Source organism: Dermacentor albipictus, chromosome 1 (assembly GCF_038994185.2).
Source record: "Dermacentor albipictus isolate Rhodes 1998 colony chromosome 1, USDA_Dalb.pri_finalv2, whole genome shotgun sequence".
Lineage (NCBI taxonomy): Eukaryota > Metazoa > Arthropoda > Arachnida > Ixodida > Ixodidae > Dermacentor > Dermacentor albipictus.
In genome coordinates, this window is record NC_091821.1 from 353653477 (window position 1) to 353676283 (window position 22807).

Below are 22807 nucleotides of genomic sequence, written 5' to 3' on the forward strand. Positions count from 1 at the left end.
TTCTTACTCGGCAGCGACGAGGCAATAGAGGAGGCATCGTTGTGGTATTTCGATGTTCTTCGGAAGGCCGGATGTCCCGCTGCTGTATGCGATTAGGGCAACATCGTCCTCGTATGTGGCGACCCAGTGATCATGGAAGGACGCCTCGTTAGCCCAGTGTGGAGACGACACCCACGCGAATCCCGGCAACTGGTCCACAGACAACTTGCCCTGTTGAGAACAGGAATGAGCAGCCAATTTGCCAATTTCGTTCAACAACAACAACAACAACAAAAAAGGGCAGATCCAACCCACGAGTTGTAAATTGGGAAGCGAAGCTGGTAAATAAATTACTGAGCTGATTATATTCTACCGACCGTTTTGCACCATACTGACTATACTGTCTTCCAGTAAAGACAGCAAGACGCGCAGACCCCCCCTACGTGACCCACGTGACCGTGCATTATACGGTGTCCAGGATTGGCCCCTTTGCCATGACACTGTACCCAGGGTCGGGGCACCGGCTATACCGGGTCCATCTTGGAGATAGTGCAAAGGCAAAGTGCGTTTTACTCGGCGAAAGACCGACCAAGCAGATGCGCCAAGCTTCAAATACTACGAAAGTACGCACGGGTTTGCTTTATTGAAGTAATTGTGTTCTTGACGGCGTGTATTTGTTGCAATGAGAATGTTTAGGTATTATTTGTTGTGTCACTGCGTAATTCTGTAGAAAACAAGGCCAGAATCCAGGACACCGCTAATAATAGTAAAAATGGCAGTGCTGTTCTGCCTACGAGCTATTCAGCCAGGCAGCAACATCCAGCCACGGTCAGGAAAGTCCAGGAGTGTTCGCAAAGAAAGCTTCGCTTTAGAAAGTACCGAATCCGCGCTTTTATAAAGCACGCTTTGTGAGCGCGCTATGTGCATGTGCGTGCCACCTAGTTCGCCACGCATGGAACCTTAAGAAGCGAGCCATATGGACAGTAAAACAGTGGTAGACACATCTATCCCTCTCTTTGCCGATGCCGGTTGAACAGCGCAGTGTATCTGCGCATCTACCCAGGTCACTTAGGTAGCAATTGCAACGTTTAAGCGCTCTTTCTTTGATGTAATCACGTTCCATAAAATACAAACTGCCCCACTAGTTTGTCCTTTGTATACTGATTTGGCAGATCGATACTGTGCTGACTTGGCAAGTTTGAATAATTTTTCCTTTATAGACCACAGATAACATCATAGTGCCATGCTACTGATTATGTTGTGTATTATACAAAAGAAGGAGCGGCTTGGTTGTATTTCTACTGCTTTATGGAAAACGCTTGCGAGTTATGGAACGGGAACCAAGCTTGCCCCATACAAGTCGTTTACAGTGTGCAATCACCTTGAGTTTCAGCTCCGGGAGCAGTGGAATTATTCTATCGGCTGTTCCCGAATCGATGAGGAGGTGCGTGATGTCCAGAGATTTGATGCTGGTCAGGTGCTCCGCTGTAAGGAAAGTAAGGCCAAGGAGCGAAGACAGCTATTTCGCACAGGCAAGTACTGAAGTGATGACTACGTGTTCAGCCACTGGCTATTACTCAGTGCACCTCAGGGGGCGCTGAAAAGTTCCTGGCTTTTCGCAGAAGGAATAGAGCCACAGTTTTGACAGTACACGTTTATTCAACATATTCCGCCCTCAGACTGATGCAATTGTTACATCGTTGTTACAGCTTTTCTAGTCCATTTAAGAAAAAAATCTTGTGATAGATCGTCAAACCAGCTCTCAGCAGCATGTTTGATATCAACGATGTTGTCAAAGTGTTGACCCTTCAGGTGTTTCTTCAAGTTAGGAAACAGATGGTAATCGGAAGGGGCCAGGTCAGCTGAATAGCGGGTATGGTGGAGAAATCGGAAACCCAGGGTCTTCAGTTTGGCAGCCACAACATTGGACGTGTGCCATGGTTCATTGTCCTGCTACATAAGGATCTCTTTGTTCAACTTTTGCCGGCGTTTCATCTTTACAGCCTCCTTAAGCTGCTCCAGGAGGCTGGCGTAGTACTCACCGGTTATACTACAGCCCTGAGGCAGATAGTCTGCCAAAAGGACACCGTCTTTATCCCAGAAAATTGTCGCTATGACTTTTATGGCCGATTTCTGGTGCGGAACTTTTTCGGTCCTGGGGACCCACTGTGACGTCATTACTTTGACTGTTCCTTGGTTTATAGTTCATAAATATGGAGCCATGTTTCATGCTCGGTCACTAACCTATGCAAAAAATCCTTTGTATCATCAAAATGTGCCAAAACAGCTCTGGATGGCTCAACTCGTGCCTCTTTCTGTTCATGGTTGAAATATTTTGGCACCCACTTCGTTGAAAGCTTGCGCACGTGTACGATATTGGTAGTAATGAAACCAACGCGCTCCCAGGAGATGTCCAGTGACTGTTCTATCTTTCTGGCGGATATTCGCCTGTCCTCAAGAATCAGCTTATGGACAGCATGGCTTGTTGCCGGATCTGTTGAGGTTGTGAGGCGCCCACTGCGGGGTTCATCTTCAATGGTAAAATGCCCTGTCTTGATATGAGAAACCCAGGTTTTTAGTGTGCTCTAGGAAGGGAACGTATCCCCTAATGCTTGTGACATCTCATTGTGAATGCCCTTTGCAGACTTTCCCTGGAGGCAAAAAAATAATTTCGTGACGCTCCGTAACTCAATAGGCGTGAAATTTCTTTGTACCCTGCCATCTCAGGTTCAGTCTGAAATCAAGATAGCTATGAAAATTAGACACAGCTGTAACTTTCACCATTGCTTAACGAGATATCAAGCTTTTCTATGGCACCATGTTTATGTTTGAATTCTAAACGCAAGGTGGCAAAACCAAGAACTTTTCAGCACCCCATCGTAAAATCCCGCAGAGCAGTGCTCTTGCACTGCATGAATTTATGCATTGCGACCTATACGGGGCCATGTTCTCGGTTCTTCTACTTAAGAGAAATACTTTCCTTTCTTTTTGTTCTTTTTTGAGAAGCAGAGTGGCTATCACTACTGGACGGCTGTTTTGTGGTTACGTAAATTGACCGAAAGCTGATTTGACGTATAAAGGGTCGTCCAGCCTTAGGGGTGGCATGTAATTAGCATTCATTCCTATAACTGCTGTATTTCGTTTACTTGGTGGATAAAAAGCGCAGATTAGCTGGCCAGAGCAACGGTATTCTGACCGACCTCTCTGCCTCTCTTATCATTAAATCTTTTCTGTCTCTCTCTCTCTCTCTTTGTTATCGGTAAAAATTCGCTGATATAGCGCTTTGATGGGACATTTGTTAACGTGAGGTTGGTCCGCTAGCCTTCATTTCAAACTGGAGCTCATATGGGTGTTTTATTACTAATGACGCGTTTATAGCTGACGGCCCTGTGTTTGTATCGCATAGCGCTTTCATGTGCTGCCATGTTAAACTAATCCTCTATCCTGTTCTTAAGAACGTTGGTGTTTTTGCCATTCAATTCAGCTACCGCATTTTTGAGGTATTTTGCTTTTTTTCAATCAAACATCGCGGTGGCATGACATTTATATAAAAAGAACCGGAATTTACGGTTTGTCCAGGAGGAAGCTTGCGAGGACTTTTCAGTTTGTTTGCCGCCTGAAGACGACAAACCTGTCACATTTGCTACATGATTATTGCTAAACATCCAGCGTGGTTAAAATGAGTTAACTACGCGGCCGCTTCCGAGGTCGCCGCTTTCAATGAATATATCGACATTATTCTTTGACATCTTGCCGGCTTCCTGCAGTATGTCAGTGGTGCATACTTCTGCACACTTTGATACTCAGGGGCAAGTGTATGTCCAGCGTTTCTTGTATTTTCTTTCCTTTTTCTTTCCATCAGTTCATACGTATTTGCACAAACCGATCCCAAGGCATTTCTATCGACACTGTTAAAAGTATGGTAACCTTGGCTTCATGATAATGTTCCGTAACACTGTATTACAAAACAATATTCGTACAACCACATGCATTCGGGTACGATACAATTTCACTCGATTCTGATATGGATACTTGCTTTGCCTATGGAGACAAGACGAATGACAGGGAAATGCAAGAAAAATAATCTCGGTATTCTCGAACATCATACCTAACTGGGCGACAGTTAATTTCCTTGCATAAACAATGTTATTTTGCGACACTTTCGTCGTCCTCTAAGGGACGTGATGAGCGGAACGAAACCGACACATGTACCGGCCCTGAAGCGAAACAGCGCTTTGGAAGTGATTTCAACGAAAAACAAAAGTTCGTTTGGGGATCACTGCGTAAACTGGCATAATTTTTCAACCACGAAGCAACGCACTCAGGACTCTTATATAATACTCTTAAGTTCTGTTTGCAGTTAGGTTAAAGAAAAACGCTTGATGTCAACTGTCGCAAAGCGCGATGAAATCTCGAAATGGACAGCGATCTACAAATGAGGAATCTTGGCCCTGGACCAACGTTCTTCAAGACGTACGTTTGATGTGCTCAGTTCTCGTACTTGATATGAATAATCGAGGGCCACATTCCAGCCGGCCCACGGCGCGCGCAGCATACCTTGCGTGAAGTCTCCGGCGAGGATGACCGTGGCTCCAGTGAAAATCGCGGCGCACAAAGCGACCAGGCCATCGACGCTGGAAGTGCAGAAGCGCGCGTAGACGCGGTCTCCCCTGCCGAGACCCAGAACTTGCATGCCGCCCGCGCACGATCGAAAGCGCTGCAGGAACTCGACGTGGGATATCGGCTTTTCACAGTACAGCTGAAGAGTGAAATAAAATGGCATAAATAAGACGGTGGCTCGGTTGGTCTTGTTAGGTTGATGCGCACATCAAAACAGTGGAAGAAATAGTTCGAAGCGAACATAGGCAGGGACTATATAGAAGGTTCACAAATTGAAATAAATTATGGGGTGTTACGTGCTAAAACCACGATGTGAATATGAGGCACGCCGTAGTGAGGGACTCCGAGTTAATTTTGACTACCTGGAGTTCTTTAACGTGGAGCTAAACCTAAGTACACTGGCGTTTTTACATTTCACCCCTATCGAAATACGACCGCTGTGGCCGGGATCTGGTGCTGCGATCTCGCGCTTAGCAGCGCAACGCCATAGCCACTAAGCGACCCCGGCGGGTTAGAAGGTTCACAAGCAGGGGCGCTGAATGTCTACGGGAATACACGAAGCTCACCTGCAGTAGTTTTATGCCAAATGGAACGTCTTTCTTCACAAACTGTTCGCACACATTTTAAGGAAGTACAATGCAAATTGCAGCATGTGCAGTTTGCGTAAAAAGTTTAGGGACCAAGAAATATCAGAAAGACCTTGAATTTCCTAGAAGTTTGCAACTGTAACCAGTAAAACCGTACCACACTATACAGCGGTGCATCGCTGAACAAAATTCTATCGTTATGTGGGCGAACTTGCTCGGTGAGGCGTTTGTTCAGCAACTTATTTTTTAATAATTTGTTGTGGAAAATCTACTATTTCGCTTTCGAACCTTGTTTAACCATGCGCAAACACACAGAAGAAAAAATCCCACGTTAGAAAAAATCGTCAGTGTCGGAAATTGTCATCACCGAGAAAGGGTGATGTTCGATCTCCAGAGAGAGGTTTTGGAGGAAGCGGGACTATTTACACTAAGGTTTACAGTCAAGGCTGCAGGTTTAGAAACACTTTGTAGTTCACTCTGAGTCAGTCTGGAAAGTGGGGACCAGGTAAATACACAGAGAGCAAGGCGAGACGAAAGCGAGGCTAGGGAAAGTGGCGGTCTGGGAACATGGAAGCCCATGAAACACGCAGGTGCAATTACGTACTGATGCGCCTGTTTCATTCCGAGAAAATGGCTTCACTCCACGAGGTAGACATCGTGAGCAAGCCCAAGTTCGCTCTCCGAAATGTTCGCTGAACAAGGCATCACTGTACGTTCGCATTATACAGGCTGGAAATTTAATGCGAGGCTTCGCGCCCAGACTGCGGAAATATTAAGCTTTTGACACGAGAGTGTTGTCTAACGAGCTCCAGCGAAAATCTGTCCCACGCACGTACGTCACGCAATCATGATCACGGAAATTTCTTGGTAATCTCACGAGATGGCGCTGCTTTGCCGTTTTGCTGCCGGCACCCACCCATGTCACCACCCATGAGATAATCTCATGGATGGCGGCAATGGAAAAGAGACCTGCTATGAGTAACTACTTAAGAGGAAAAAAAAAAGACAAGCGAAATCAGGAAAGAAACAATTTAAATGGAAGCTCATTACTTTTCGAAGTGAAATCAGGATGCCTGAGAACATGCACTTATAAAGCGAGATACAAGGAAGAAGGAGCACGTGCTTGCTGGGGTAAAGCTAGGGAAACGACGGATGTCTTGTTAGAATGTGAAGACGTTTGCCCAGTGGTCGACTTAGGCACCTCTGGCCTCCTTGAATCCCTTGGGTACAGTCAGAACAGGGGAAAGTAAACATGTCCGCAATACAAATTAGTAAGAGGCGATTGGAAGAGGGGCGGGAGAAAAGTCAGCAAACAACAAATAACGGAGGCGTACAAAGTCAAAGTTCCGAATAGGGGTTCAGAAAGTTTGGTGATGGGAATTCTTCGTGTTTAGTTTCCTTTTCTTTTGTTTTCTTTTTTTTGAACATAGGTGTTTAACATAGGTAGGACATTTAGTAGGCAATATAATGACAAGAGCTTGGTGGTGCAATCCACCGTCCCGTTCCAACGCGGATGGTTTGGGGATGGAGTGGTCGCCTGATGAGGGGTAGTGGCTAGGGAGGAGCGGTTGAAAAGGGGAGGGTGGAGGCAAACGGGGCCCCCGGCCTGCTGAGGTAGCTTGCGTTTCACCGCATGCTCACCTTCGCCCATAAATAAGCGAACTGGCCGAACGCGAGTCTGCTCCCCTTCTTACATGCCTATGGGCGCGGATGCGGGATGCCTCCGCATCACTAACGACGCAGTGTCGCCTCGTACGCACTCACCGTCACGTCGGATATACTTAAAGCCCCTTCATGAGCTTACGCTTTTACTTGTATGGAAGGACGCTAGATATACCTATGACGCCTTGTAGGCTTCAGGGTGCTGTTCACGCTGCGAAGCAGCATTAGTCTCGCGTGCTTGTTATCGATGTCATCTTTCGGTCCTTCGAGCGAAACTGTAATTAATAAAAAAACTGAGCACAGTTTTTGGACTTGTACTTGCGAATGTGCAATGAAGTTGTCGCTGCTTCTTAGAATGCATATTTCACTTTCGTGTTATGACCGATTCCTTTGAAAGACGGGTCAACCAATTTTCGTTTCGTTGGTCCCACTGCCTTAAACCTTTGGCATTGACTGCACGTGCTCTACATGATACTCTGCAAGCTATGAGACGTTTTAATAGATTTCAGTCACAAGTCAGGCATGCATTACACCGCACCACAAGAATAATGGCTGGCAGGAATAATTATTTTCATCGGCTGAACAATACGATGCATGTTACTATTTTAAAGTGTGTTTGCGCAAGTGATAACAAATTTATCAGGATAAAAAAAAAAGGAAAGCACACCGAGCGCACACGCGTGTACCGCATCCTCCATCCGGTGTATTTTCATATTTTTGTCGCAGGTGAATTCGCTGCCCCCGTTTCCTCTTTCAAGAGCCCCGATATTGCAAGCTTGTTTTGCACTCACAGCACCAGGCATCGTTTATATTGCTCTAAAATAACTGTACAGCCTGCAGCGCGTACATCATTTCTCATCGCAGGTGTTTAGTGCAGAGCATGGGAACGATCGTTATACGTTACTGGCGACACTCTGAACTCTGCTTTTCTTTGTGTAGGAGACACCTGCGAGCAATATGGGCAAGCGGAACATCAGACGAAATGTGTTCTATTCGTGACGTTTCACCTTTGCGTGCTACACTAAGCCAATTAAACGACAAATAGTTAGCGAAATAGATGACTGTGGGACCATAGTGACAGTTACACAAAAAGCTATTAAGGTCTGTCGCGCTTCCTGATCAGGATGAGGAGGTGAAGTATTGCTAGCTGCAGGTGGGCTCTATCCTGCCAACGCTTCCGGTAACTGCTCCGCTTGAGCTCCACGTGCCAAGCGCGGTGGAGTCTAAAACCCGTCACAGCCTCTGCACAGAAGACTAATGGCGAGGACAGATTTGAACCAGGTCGCAACAAGCTGCCGCACTATCAATTCCACCTCGCCCTGCTGCTCCACCCGTGCAAATCGGAACACCTCTTTTCTAAACAACAACAACAACAACAACAACAACAACAACAACAACAACAACAACAACAACAACAACAACAACAACAACAACAACAACAACAACAACAACAACAACAACAACAAAATACATCGTATGTAACACTCCCGATACGCTGGTTGATTGTTTCAGTGACTGACTGGTAGGCTAACGAGTCGTGGAAAAGGAAAGCTTGCGGCGGCTTGAGTAACCGCCGTCTCTCTAGAGGCTCGTGCCTGAATATAGTATGTTGCCTTTGAGGGTAGGAGACGGAGGAGAAAATGAGGCAGGGAAGAAGAGAAAATTTTGTAACTCTGGACACGATCACATACGAGTTGATGCTCCGGGCACCACATTTTGCGTATGTTTGCGGGAGTAAAAGGACGGCATGAAGCATGGAATTAGCAGCTTGTCTGAGACAGAAGATGATGTCGTCATCTGGGCAAACTTACAATCGCTGCCTTGTCTCCGCTTTTCAGCATTCGCTCGGCAAGGAGGGCGAACAGTGAGCTCGATGGAACGTGGACGTCCGGATAGGGTGAGTGGATGACACCATCCTTTATCATCGCCTTCACCTGTCATGGGCAAATCAGTCAAGCACTGTTGACGGGCCAGGAGAGCACGACTAACTCCGGTTGTCGCAATTTCGCGTTCTACCGTTTGCGAAGTTCTTTATTTAGCCTGGATTTTAATATCGTGTCTACTCTTGCATGGCATAAACATGTTAGAATGTCGGCAACACTCGTTTGGTAAACGAAGCTCTCTACACTGGGAGTCTCTTACTGTCTGGTCTGGCCGCAAACTCTCCGAGCGATTTCGAGAAGTCGCTATGTCGTATGCGGTTCTCTGCTATCCCGTGGATCAAAGTGCATCTGGCACTTGTCTACCTATCACTGCTTCGCCGTAGATTGTCCAATTTCATGCCAATTGCGCAAATATGGCACCTCTCCGAGCTCCCAAGTTTGAAACATTCTCCATTCTCCAACTTTGCCTGCCACCGCAGTGTTTGTTCTCAAGGTATTCTAGTCTAACGACTCCGGCGTACTTCAAGACGCCTGGCACCAAAGTATGCTCTCGATCCGTGCTGTTTTTACAGGCGTGCGTCCAGCCCGAGGCGGAGACGCGTGATGTAACCAAACAGCTAGCGACGTCGTAAGGCGTTGCGCCGGAGGGAATATTCAGTTTGCAATCCGAGCAGCTAACGGGAGACACGGGCGGCTCAGCGGCGCATCGTCCAAAGCGAAGAGGTGGGCTTCGCGGCCTGCGCTCCGCCTCCGGCTATGTAAACGAGATGCACAGCGGGAGCCAACCGTGCCTCTTGATATTTCACGGCACGTCTTGTCGTTACGAGATGTATACAAAAAGGAGCTTGCCTCGGCTAACAAAGGTCGAATTTCTGGGAGGAGGGAACGAAGCTTATTGAAAGCACCTTCGCGAAAAATTATGGCGCACATTTTAGGCGCTAGGTGAAACAATAAAGCTGTGCTAATGAGGTTCGCACAGCCGCGGTGCTGCATCATATTGCAAAGCATTTGTAACGTATGTTGCGGAATATGTGCTGCAGCCATGTTTGCCGCAGTATGTGTTTGCTGTGAACAATATAGATACCCATGCATGATACGTAACTCAAATGATTAGACTATAACGGAATAGCTAAGTAAAAGAAAGGACTATTTAGTCGTTTCCACCAGCAAAGGGTTGCTTGTCCCGCTGCGTTTATGAATGCTTGTGTAAAAAAACATCATTCTTGTGATTTCTTTGAATGCGGACTGTGCGACATGTAAGTGTTGTCATGCGTGGAAATATGAGATGATTAAAACTGTAAACTGTGTGGAACGGCATCACATCTTCGAGTCGATATCAACTTCCTCTAAAAGCGCTTCCATCGATAACGAGAGAATGCAAGGTAGTCTTTCATTAAAGAAACAAAGAAATATCAAATCAAGGTAACTGATGAACGCGTTTTAATTACATTGCTTACCGTTGTCTTCTTAACGGGAAAACTGCCTGCATCGCCGCGCAACGTTTCACTGATCTCCGTATGCGGCTTGGCGGTTTCCACACACGGTTGTGCACTCATGGCAGGTAGAATGGGTATCTGAGAGTTTAGTAATAACTATTATTAGCGTGACATTATTACTGTTCGTGCCACATTAGCCCAACAGCCCATGAACACCACACAGTAGTGAAAGCAGGCTAGCAGGTGTCTCCTGAAATGGATAGCTATAGAGCCCACACACTTGAAGAAAATAATATAAAGGAAGAATAACCAATAATTGAGTGATAACAACACACCGTATCATGCGCAAACAAGGCAGTAACGCTTCAAACACTAGAGTTGATTACGATGGCAAAAAAAAAAATTAAACAGCTTTGTTGGCCTCCCGTCTAGTTGTAACCGTACTTTTCCGGGAATAACAACTGTGCGAGCCGGTTATCATGGCGTGAGGTGGCACGCGCGACACACAAATCACAGCGAAAATTAGTTGTCGTTACGGACTCCTTACAAGGAAACGAAAATTTGACTTACTCAGGTTCAAGGCGTGCGACGCAAGGGCAGTATTTTGTCGATGCCTGCTTTGAACTGTCGCCGTGCCGCCGAGCGCATATACAGAACGCTTTTTGGTCTCTGTGGAGTACTGTTCTCTGAATGCCTGCTTTTCTAATTTCCTACTTCATTTTTTGTTTTTTGCCAGCTGGCTTCCGCAGTGCCAACTTGCACGCAGCAATTTTTACTTCAGCCTCTAGTATGGCACCAGGTGCTTCCTCTGCAGAAGGAAACGATGATCAGCACTCTAGTAAGCAGATTCGAGGCCTTGTTTCCGGCGGCCGCGCGATGGAGCACATGTTGACCTAGAATTTGCCTACGGCTTTTTGGTTTGGCCGCATTTCCGCATGTTTTTTGACACAGATTCACCCGGGAACTGCTGAGATGGACGAGTGACTTCGTGGATAGACAAAACCGGTCTATCTTTTTTAGTTAGGCGTGACGCGTACAAATAATTTAAAGCATTAGCAGTCTCAATCACAATTCGGGTCCACTGGGAGATTAACTGACAGAGCGACAGCGAGCAGAGTTTCGGAAAATTGCTAGCTCTAGCAGAAGGCAGCGTATCTTTTTTCAACAATAACAGAGTTTTGAAAAAATCACCTGTGACGAGGAAAATAAAGTAACAGAAATAAGCATATGCTCAGAAAACTGAAGTGACACTCAAAGCACAACGACAGCGGGGAGCGCAATCATTGAAAGGTGATATATGTGTTAAGTGCGTCAGTTATTTACACGTGACTCATCGTACGACCCAACGTAAATGGTGGTGTTCGCGTTCATTCGAGAATGTACATTACAATTCTCTTCGCGCTCGAAATCTGATTAGACAAGATTATGTCGTCATAGAATCGGCAACGACATTCGATAATGTTCTGATACGTAAGTGAAGGTGCATCTTGCGCCGAGCAATAAATTTGTAACATTGTTTAGTCGGCAAAAAAAGTGATTGCCGGGAAAAAATAAGCAACCTGCGCTTGTCGTCATCGTCCTCCTCCTCCACCACCACCACCACCACCACCACCACCACCACCACCACCACCACCACCACCACCACCTCCTCCTCCTCCTCCTCCTCCTCCTCCTCCTCCTCATTATTATTATTATTATTATTAATTTTATTATTATTATTATTTTTATTATTATTATTATTATTATTATTATTATTATTATTATTATTATTATTATTATTATGCGAACGCTGCATGCTGATGCCTTTGCAGAAGATTTCGGCTCTGTATTGGGTGTAAAGAACGCTTTTACCTCAAGCAACATTCTTTAAGTAAGGCATGTTCCTGGGCTAGTCGGTTCATAGATTCAGCAAAATGTTTGAGCGTCTTTTGAGGTTGAGCGCCTGATGTCCACTGGCTACTCTCATCACTGAATTTGCAGTACATCCGAGAGCCCGCTTCAAAAACTAAGATAAAGAGCAACTTTTGAACCGAAAACCACCTTTTGTCATGTCATACTTGCACTGTCTATCCCATAACATTAAGAAGGCTGCAGATAGAAATGGAATTCGGGTTGTTTTTTTTTAGCGCCTTGGAAACTTAAGAGGAAGCTTTAGCTTGGGCCCAACTCCGACGCGGCCTATTCAAATACATGTAAAAACGCAAAAATGTTTTTCTGAGATAACTCCTGGACCGATTTTGATGAAATTTGTTGCATTTGAGAGAGTAAGATGAATTCTAGTGACTGTTGGAAGCAGAATTTTGATTTAGGGCTTGAATTTTGTTCGAAGGATTTTCAAAAACTCAGGCGTTTGAAAAAAATAGAAGCATGAAGTTTGCAAACTAATAGCTCTGCATCAAGAACAGATATCGCGGTTCTGTAAACGGAATCCGTTAGATCATTCAGAGCGAACAAATATTATATGTCATTTTACATCGTACGTGAATTTGTTACATTGTTTACGAGGGTTTTGCAAAAGTTGTATTTACATAATAATACATTTTTTGAGGTTCATGTGTAACATATCAATTTTGTCCGCTTTAGATGTGCTGTCAGATACAATTCACAGAATCGCGATATCATTTTTTCTTGCTGAGTTACAGAGTTGTAAACTTGATAGTTTCGTTTTCTGAAAATTTGCAATTTTTGTCAATTTTTTATAAAAAATTAACGACCTAACTCGAAAATTCGAAACGAACAGTCACTAGATTCTAAGTTTTTCTTTTAAATGCAGCAAACCCAGTCAAATTTGGCGCAGTGGTTGCCGAGAAAAACGAATTCTCCTTTTACTTGTATTTAGATAGGAGCACCTGAGCTAAAGCTTCCTCTTAAGAAAGTGTACCCACTACAGAATAATGCAAAACAGGTGTACGGCTCATGAAAGATGAACCATCAAAACAAGTTCACTAAATGAACCTGTATTGTTATCTACGAGATATCTCTGTCGTGCGGTCGGTCCTACGTAGGTCAAACTGGCCGCTGTTTCAATGATCGTGCACAGAAACATCAGCGATCTATGCGCAACGGCACAGACAGAAATCTCCCCTTTCACTGCAAGAAATGCAACAGCAAAAGCTGGAACACACTAAATTCCTTTCAAAGGCAAAATAAAAAAAAAACAGAAAGCGAAGTCCTCGAGGCATTCCACATCGCTAAAAGGGGTGACAACTGCGTTAGCTCACTTTATATCCTTATTAAGGAAGGAAATTGAATTCTTAGATGGACACATTAAGACTATCCCATGCTCTTAAAGCATACGTGGCCTTGCTATTTTTCGCGCCTGCCTCGTGCCCAGTTTCATCACGATTGTTCCTTGTTTTTATATTTCGTAGAACTTTATAAATTCCCTGCCTTCGCGATATAAAGCCAGTTGGAAGTCTGCGATTTGTGTGCGCGTCTACGTTTCTGCTCATGTCCCGTCTTCTTCGCGCAGTTTAAAATTCAAATTTCCTTTTCAGTCTGGTACGGTGTGCACACTATCGCTTAATGGTGACCTTGTTTTCAAGTGCCTGAAGCGCCTGAAACCTTCCCTTTCTTGTAGCGCTGATAATATCCCTCCAGCGCTGCTTCAGCCATAATGGAGCACACTTGTCCTTGTCCACCCACGCATCTTCAGTAGTTCCCAAAGGGCTACTGCGTTTCCTCGTGTTCTAGTGCTTGGAGGGCAAAACGGGCAGTGCCTGTACATACATCAGGCGCTAAAAGAGCACCTACTAAGTATGCCGGCCCATATTTATCCTCTGCACTGCGTCTAAGGTGTTTGAATTTGTATTGCATTCCCTGTGTTCTGTTTCTGCTAAGAATATTTTAATATATTAGGACTTTGAATGACAGTGACAGGACTTCGAATCAGGGCGCTCCACAATAAGGAACTTGGTTACATTTATGACCCATTATTCTAGTGTAGTAAATAGTCGGGGCCAATTAGACACAGTCTAATTTGAGTTAGAAGTGTAGCATTCGACATAGAGTGCAATATTACTACCTATACCTATATATACCTATATTATATATTAATATATATATATAGGAGTCAATTAATATACCTATATTAATGGACTCCTAGTACATACCTTATTTCATCACCGCCTTGTCGTCTAATTACCTGAGCAATAGATATTGCTTCGTTAGAATTTATGGACAGATCTCTGATAGCTATGTGGTGACTAGCGGGGTTCCCTAAGAATGAGTTCATGGCCCTCTTCTTGCTTTTTGGGAATTACATTTCGTCCCCACATCAATACTGTTCATTCTTTCTATATGCTGACGACTTCAGGCTATTGCCCTCCAAAAATACATTTTTGGGCTCTCAGCCTTGTGCAAAGACAATTAGCTACTCTTGGACGCTACCAAAACTATGGTATTAATTTACACGCGCAAAACGCACCATGTGCAGTTTTTGTAGACTCTTTGGGATACTCCAGTGCCAAGGGTCGATGAAATGAAAGATCTTGGGGCGTACTTCCACACAACGCTATGCTTGTCCTTCCACGTTAGAAATGCGAGACAACGTGCCCTTCGCGCTTTTGGCATTGTTTGTCGAACATCACACAACTTCCACTTCCCTGCTGCCTTTATGAAATTGTTTTCCGACTTTATGCCTTCCACTACTATAGAGTATTCTTTTGTAGTTTGGGGCAGAACCTGCGAATCTATTTTTGATGTCATCGAACGCGTCCAGAATAAATTTAGGTCCATTCTTAACCACTGCTTTTGCTGTTCCGGCGACCATGGCCCGTTCCTCTCAGATGCACCTCAACTCGCCCCTATAAAATCAAAATATAATAATTTAGACATTTTGTTCCTTTACAAGGCGGTTCATAACACTATACATTGCTCAAATCTTCTTGATCACGTAATGTTTTCCGGGTCGCAAGCGTATACCAGGCAGCATTCCACCTTCTCTGCGCGGCATTGTTGGAGTAGTCCCTGTCCTACGGATCGACTTCAAAATACATGTAATTGGTATTCGCTTGTGTTGACATATTTCAGAGTTCATTTCCTGTGTTCTGTACATGTGTAGGAAATCATGTTATGTGAATAACTATATTTTACTACAACCTCCTTCTTTTCTTTTTCCATATTTTTTGTTTCGCTCAAACTGTTCTACCACATTTGTATCTTCTGTGCATATATAGTGTCTTGTGTATTACTATTTAAGTGCACCAATACAAAGGTTCTGTAGCTGTTCCTGGGAACTATAATAACAATTTATTATTATTATTATTATTATTATTATTATTATTATTATTATTATTATTATTATTATTATTATTATTATTATTATTATTATTTAAGACGGCGCCCAGTAAAGACTGCTGCGTTCTGTGCTCGTGACCTTTCTTTGGGAAGTAACAACACTTCAGATGTAATTCTTGTAAGTTTTGCGCCCACGTGAAGTGCGTCACATTGCCAGACGAGGAACTGCGGGCGCTGTAGTCATGCAAGTGTCTCTTCACGTGCGATATACCCGTGTTAACGTCGGCGGAGATACGGGAAGGCTTAGCGGGGCGGCCAATATGTACTGCCGCCATGTCTTTCGCTTCCCCTGCCTCTTCGACAGGGACTGGTTCCGTACTGGGTGATTTGTGACGGCCAGTCCGCCTTACTGCATCAGCTTCTCCTCGACACTCTGACGGGATTATTTTTTTTAGTGAGCTCAAAACTTACGTGGCCCACTCCCAAGATTTACTTGTCCCACCGCCAAAATTTGGAAGGCCCACCTATATACAACACTCACATTGCGCAATCGAGCACACGACCAAGTGAAAAGTATCGCCATTCATCTTACGAGACCACCAGACTATCGCTCTTGGCTCTATGGAACCAACCATCGTGCGCTATTGATGTATATCGCCGAACCCGGCCTACATTTGTATATAATAGTTTATGCCGTTAGGCAAACTTTCACAAAAGAAGGATCGCGCGGAATAGCGATACTATTTTCGCATTCGGTGAACGCAAGGAGACTGAAGTGCCTTTGTAATTTTTTTTTAGTGCGAAAGCACTGCTGGCCTACAAGCCTGGGTTTCGCTTCTGTCTGTGCGAAGCCTCGTCATACAGCCCCGGGCATTCGCGCGAGGGGGCTGGTCCCACGCGTTTCTTTTGTGCCCGCCGAACGGCCGGCTCCGCCTACATTCTCCTTACATTCTCCCAGGACGACGCTCACGTGCACCGCCACGCGTGACGTCATGGAAATCTGCCGCGCGCCCTATAAAACGAGCACGCGTGCTGCGCCGCTTAATCTGTCCTCCCTACATTTATGCAACTCGCCGTGTGCGCAACGACGCCCGCGTGTGAAATAAATACGGAAAGTGAATTGGTATCGTCGTCGGAAATGTCTAAAGAACGGATTCGTCACGCCAAGCGCCGCGAACAACAAGCTCGGCGACAGAAGCAGCGGTAGTCGACCGACGAAGATGTGGCCAAGCGGTTGCGACTGCAGCAACGAAGATCCGGTTTATTCATAACTAATCTCTGCTCTTTTTTGCAATGAACCAGAAACTATGGACAATTTCTTTGTTTCTTGCCTCCGCTTCTCCTTCATACGCAGAATTTTCCTCACATTTCTAACTATACTACGCTGGGGTTGCCGCTTACTACACCAAATATTTTGTCCTTTACTGCCTGTCGGTTACGCACAAGCCATGGGTCAATGATTACTGCTATGCACAAGTTCATTCAAGCGTCAGGAAGGTTTCGCTGTTGGGGTACTGACTGTGGAACACTTTATTATGCGAAGCATATTACGAGGGCTCAACCCAGCTCCTCAGGCGCGGCGGTGACCATGAAATCACGTGACACCGTGACGTCACGACAGAGGAGAAGTGGCTTTGGCTCAACTCTTGCAAGACGGGCTGGGTGGGAATCGAACCAGGGTCTCCGGAGTGTGGGACGGAGACGCTACCACTGAGCCACGAGTACAACGCTTCAAAGCGGTACAAAAGCGCCTCTAGTGAATGCGGTGTTGCCTTAGAAACGCGCTGTTTCTAAGGCGTGCGTCTCTTGCTCAGGCGCACATTTCGTTGCCGCGCCGAACGCTGCTTTGCTCGACGCTCACCGCGTCCAATGCGGGGCGCGTAGTCGCTGCCCTGTAGCCCATTGTCTTACACCCCTTCGCGGGTCGACGGGAACGCTGTCGCGTTCCACTCTTGAAGGCGAAGAAGTAATGCATGAGTTGTTTCTTCGTCTAGCCGAACCAAATATAGCCAAGCAACAGCAGTTCACCAGGCTAAACAGTGGTTCAACAACTAAAATAAAGGCTAGTATGCTTCGCATCCTCGGCTTAACCTTACCTAAGCCACAGCCATTTTTTTTATTTGATCCTAAATTTACGTATAGGCCCTCTAGAAATTTCTATCAGCATTTAGTTGCCTAATGCGTCGTTTTGAATGCTTGCCTTCACGTCGTTTAGTATTTCGTTAGATTCGCTTTTCAGTCAACACAGTGCAGTCAATCCCCCCCTGTGGGTACGACCCTTGTTTTGAAACAACAACAACAACAACAACAACAACAACAACAACAACAACAACAACAACAACAACAACAACAACAACAACAACAACAACAACAACAACAACAACAACAACAACAACAACAAAGTACATCGTATGTAACGCTCCCAATACGCTGGTTGATTGATCTAGTGACTGACTGGTAGGCTAATGAGTCGTGGAAAAGGAAAGCTTGCGGCGGCTTGAGTAAGTGCCATCTCTCTAGAGGCTCGTGCCTGACCATAGTATGTTGCCAGTGAGGGTAGGAGGCGGGGGAGAAAATGAAGCAGGGAAGAAAATCAAATTTGGTAACTCTGGACACAGTCCCGTACAAGGCGATGCTCCGGGGGCCTCAAACCTTGCGTATGTTTGTGGGAGTACAATGACGGCATGAAACATGGGATTAGCAGCTTGTGCCAAAGAAACTGCCGAAGAAGGACAAAAGCGACTGGGGAACGACAGTTGCACTAGTGTGTCTAAGAGCGCTGCCGAAACGGATTAACAGCGACAAGCGCGCCTATCTGCGGACGTTGTACACCAACATCGGAATGCGCCGAGGAACGTCTGTCTGAGACATCAAAGCCGTGGCCAATTACTGTACGGGTCACAAGACTGTTTTTGTGCAAGTCTGTAATCCTCCATCTGCTGTGTCCACCGAGTAACCCTGTATGCATTGTGCAATCCAGCATGCATGACTATGCGTATCCTGTGTGCAATGAAACAACAGTTCAACAGCGACATCGCTACTGAAAAGCATTTAATTAGCAACCGGTCAAACAACGGCAAATATATCTATGCCTCACTTCGTGCAATAAAATGGCTAACTTGCTCGAAGAAAAATGTGCTTTCACACATATACCGCGTTCGGAGCAGCCAAACCGCCTCTCGTGTATTCATTGTATTCCTTCACAATTCACTGTGCAGTCGATGGCTGAACATCATGGGCATGATCTAAGGGGAAAAAAAAAGAAAACGCTCGCATCGTGAACCTGTTTGCCGAAACGGATTAACAGCGGCAAGCGCGCCTGTCTGCGGACGTTGCACACCAACATCGGAATGCGCCGAGGAACGTCTGTCTGAGACATCAAAGCCGTGGCCAATTACTATACGGGCCACAAAACTGCGTCCACCGAGTAACCCTGTATGCATTGTGCAATCCAGCATGCATGACTATGCGTATCCTGTGTGCAATGAAACAACAGTTCAACAACGACATCGCTACTGAAAAGCATTTAGTTGGCAACCGGTCAAACAACGGCAAATATATATATGGACATTATATATCACGGACATGCATGCATGAACGTGCCCTCATACAGATGTATGAACACGTGCCACACAGGCACGCTCGCAAATCTAGACGCGCGGAACATCACCTAAAAACAACTGCCTCGTTATGCATTCGGATGCTCGTCGTATCGTGGTATAGTGCTGCTCCCGCCATCTACCATGGCATACGTGCGGCGGTCTCTTGGAACGAGATCAGACTGCACGTTATCAAGCGCCAGGTCGGAGGCGTGCCTCTGGTGAGTGGTGATGTCATTCTAGCGAATTACACGGGGATAGGCTGGTCGAGGGGGACAATCTACTGTTTAGTCGGGGCGCAGAAGGCCGAGGCACTCAGGAAATTAAAAATAAAAGGGAAAAAGAAAGTGTTCACGAACAGGTTCACGATGCGAGCGTTTTCTTTTTTTCCCCTTAGATCATGCCCATGATGTTCAGCCATCGACTGCACAGTGAATTGAAAAGGTCTAAAATAGCCGTATATAAATGACGCCGTAGCCTGGCACAAACGCCACGATATTTTTGCATTGCATATGAAGAAATTATTGGTGTGGAAGCAGAGAAAAGCGTGTTTTCAGATGCTCATTGAAGATGCGGGCACATACCTAGAGACAGGCTTGTCGTGCACTCACCTTATCCCTACAGCCCGCTCGCGCACAACGCGATGGTCTATGGCTCTTTCTTGGAAGGACTAATAACTCATGGGTCCAAGACAGCGTTGGTAAGACCAGGGAATTATTTGGAGGGCAAACGTGGCGTGTCTGGGGAAATTTGTCGCGTTGCTTGAGAGGCATTATTTTTTCTTTACGCTTCAGGGATGCATGGGTATTGTGGACTACACCGACATTCCCCCAATTAGCACCACGCATAAGAAGCAGTTAGTAGTTATAGATGACGTGGTATGCCTGCCGCATGATCATTCAGTCAAAACCTAGCAGCTGTGAAACGAATTCGCAAGCGGTGATTTGCCGGCTATTTAGCTGCTTGGCCGGTTATCAGAAGCCCAACTGCCAACGGGTGGGCCAATTTCCTCTATACTCCTTAGCAAGTCGGATCTTATACTGGTTGCTCATTGCCTTTCTTCATTATTCCTCTCTCTCCTTTTTAATCGCGCTTCTAAACCTTCTTCGCAACGGAGACTGAAGGTAGTACGCACGCTCTTGGAGATAATACTGTAGCTGAACCGGTGTGAAAACCCGAGCTACACGAACTCTGCCGATGCTCGGCTTACACAGATATGCATCCTCGACGGCAACGAGATCATCATAGCGCAAGACCACCCGAGTACTACGTACCAGGCCGTCGACGCACTAATAATGGATATTGGACGCGTTTCGCGTTACCTTCGCATCCCATTACCAGCTTGCCGACAGCTAGGCCACATGCAACATTCAGCCGTATGCTTGATGTGCACCACCGCCTGTTGCCATCACAAGTCATAAATTCATTATTATGGGGAATAGGGAGCAAAAAGAGACACACATGCAAAAGTGGAGGACAAACAAATATAATGCTACGTACAATAGACCTACTCGCACTTATGGTCCAGGCCATAATAAATCGTATCATATGATTTACTATCGCCTGGACCATAAGTGCGAGTATAGTACATGATATGCATGTTTGCAGCATGACTGTTCATACTTGTCTTTGCTTCAAGTGTGCCATATAATCTCGTGCATCGAGAAAGAAATTATTTTCGACGACTCGCAGGCGGGCGTAATTATTACTTCTACATAAAGTGCATAGCAGCACTGTACACACGTTGACCTATAGTACGCGGAATCGAATGCTACTCACGTACAACCTGGCCGTCTCCATCGCCCATTCGGACATCCCCCCTGAATCCGTGCATGGTCGGTTACACAGGATGTTTCACCGGTTCTTACTAAACTTTATGGGCGAAAGAAATTGTTCGCACAGGTGTGACACTTTCTCCATTTGCAGCGGAACTTATATTGTGCCTCAGATAAGGCGTTCGAATAATAAATGAAGGATTAATTGGTAAAGCCTTCATGTTTAAGTCTATGAAAATTTTTACTGCGATAGCAATTACATGGACACTCCAAGCGCTCTTCCGCCGTCGGTGTCACAGTCGCCGTTGCCGTGAGGTTCCGTATAAAGTCCAAGGGCGCTAACACCGTTGCCGCGCGCTCTGCTGTACGTGCGAGTGAAGGCGCGCGAGGGGAGCCGCTAACCGCGACTCAATCTCGCCTACGTGAAAGAAACGAAAGCGGGCAGGAAGCGCGCCGCCTGCAGTCGTGCGCGAGGCACCTAACTTTGCCAGACGTCGAGGGGAGGGGAGAGGGAGAAAGCGGTAATCTTCCATTCACCGAATAGTTCTTCATTCACTGTATAGACGGTATGTGAACAGAATTCAAATACCCTCTTTCATGCGGCATGTGCAATTCAAAGGTCATTCTCTGAAAATATGAGTTATCATTATGGCAGGCCTGTATACTGCCTTCTCATATTTATTGAATAAATATTCTGGCAAAGGCCATAAAATGAGCTTAAGCGAAGATAACTATCATGAAAAAGAAGGTAAAGCAAAAAGTCGCAGTTTCGCCCGAAAGGGGAAGCATCGATTGCAATAGCAGATTAGTAGACAGTGATACGAAGCAAGGATGGTAGATTTATTGGCCCTATAAACTCGGAAAGATTCGCCTACTGAATTAACAAGCATGGTGTCAGCGCTCACAGGCAAACGTGAACACACTCAATGACCGCGGGCACCCGGTTTTCGCGTCGTCTGCCGAAGAATGAAAAAAAAAACAACAACTAATTTGAGTACCTCCAAGCGACGGCAAAAAACATTACCTTAGTTCCGTCCAGCTACGTGGCATTCGCATATTTTTAAACTCTGGCTAAAGATAGCTTTAGGTAGCTATTATAGAGGGTGTCCCAGCGGTTTTCGGCACCTGAGGTCCGGCCACAATAACATAACCCGCACCAATTACTCCCATTCTGTTACGCGAAGGAGACGGAAACATGAATGGAATGCTGCACCGCAGTTTATTTTTCTTCTTCCGTAAGAATACTTCCCGTAAATCCCCTGGTGGTCAAAATGAAATCGGAGTTCCCCACTACGGCGTGCCTCATAATCTAATCCTGGTTTTGGCACGCAGAATCCCAGAATTCAATTAAATTCAAACATCATGGCTCCAAGTCCAGTCTGAGCCCTGCGTGTTCCATCCGCCGCTGACATGCAGAAGCGCGTTCAGCACGCACAAAGAAGCACAAACCAACGCATGCGTACTGATTAACCACATCTTGGTAGCGAAATAGAGAAAACAGCAACGAGGTAACCCGCGGTGTTGTGATAAAATATGCACAAATTTTGGACCGTTTTTCGAACAAATATGACACGCGAATTTTACGCGCTGTTTTGATAACCTAGTTCACAGGATATAAGAATGGTTTTGTCGGCCGGGTCAGTGGACGTAGCTGGCCCAGTTACACCACAAATTCAAGAAAGCACCATACACAACTGTCTGGACGTGAATAAGCATTCTTCGTTTGCATTAAACAGTTCCTAAGATGAATTGTATCATGCAGATAGCGTCCCTATTTTTATCGCCCATGTGCCATAGGCTTGTGCGGACACGCACGACTTCTTTCTCTTCCCGGTTCGTAGTCTATAGGCAGGCGCACCCCACAAACGTCACACCCGCGTTACATTATTGGTCTCTTCGACTAGGCTGCACTTTCTGAACCAGTTAACGAGAGTGCCTTCGCCGGAAGGTATAATATTGTGCGAGTGCAGCGCTGCACCTGCTCGCCGCGCGGCCCTTGCAAATCGAGGGCAAAAGCGCAGCGATGAA

The 22807-nt window shown here is 45.7% G+C and overlaps 1 protein-coding gene and 1 long non-coding RNA gene across 3 annotated transcripts in view; one reads left to right on the forward strand and one right to left on the reverse strand.

Annotated features, from left to right (window-relative positions):
- LOC135918558 (uncharacterized) overlaps positions 1-22807 on the forward strand; it is a 56122-nt gene that overhangs the window by 30357 nt on the left and 2958 nt on the right. The window contains exons 2-3 of the long non-coding RNA XR_010569684.2: positions 8687-8745; positions 10904-11005. This is a non-coding gene — a long non-coding RNA (uncharacterized lncRNA). The remainder of the gene's footprint in view (positions 1-8686; positions 8746-10903; positions 11006-22807) is intronic.
- Positions 1-22807, reverse strand: part of LOC135918556 (luciferin 4-monooxygenase-like) — a 171735-nt gene that overhangs the window by 18255 nt on the left and 130673 nt on the right. For both annotated transcript variants that reach the window (XM_065452166.2, XM_070531813.1), the window contains exons 3-5: positions 4537-4738; positions 1361-1464; positions 8-210 (exon numbers count right to left, since the gene is read on the reverse strand). In XM_065452166.2, coding sequence (XP_065308238.2) covers positions 8-210; positions 1361-1464; positions 4537-4672 — 443 coding nt within the window. In that variant the 5' untranslated portion in view covers positions 4673-4738. The remainder of the gene's footprint in view (positions 1-7; positions 211-1360; positions 1465-4536; positions 4739-22807) is intronic.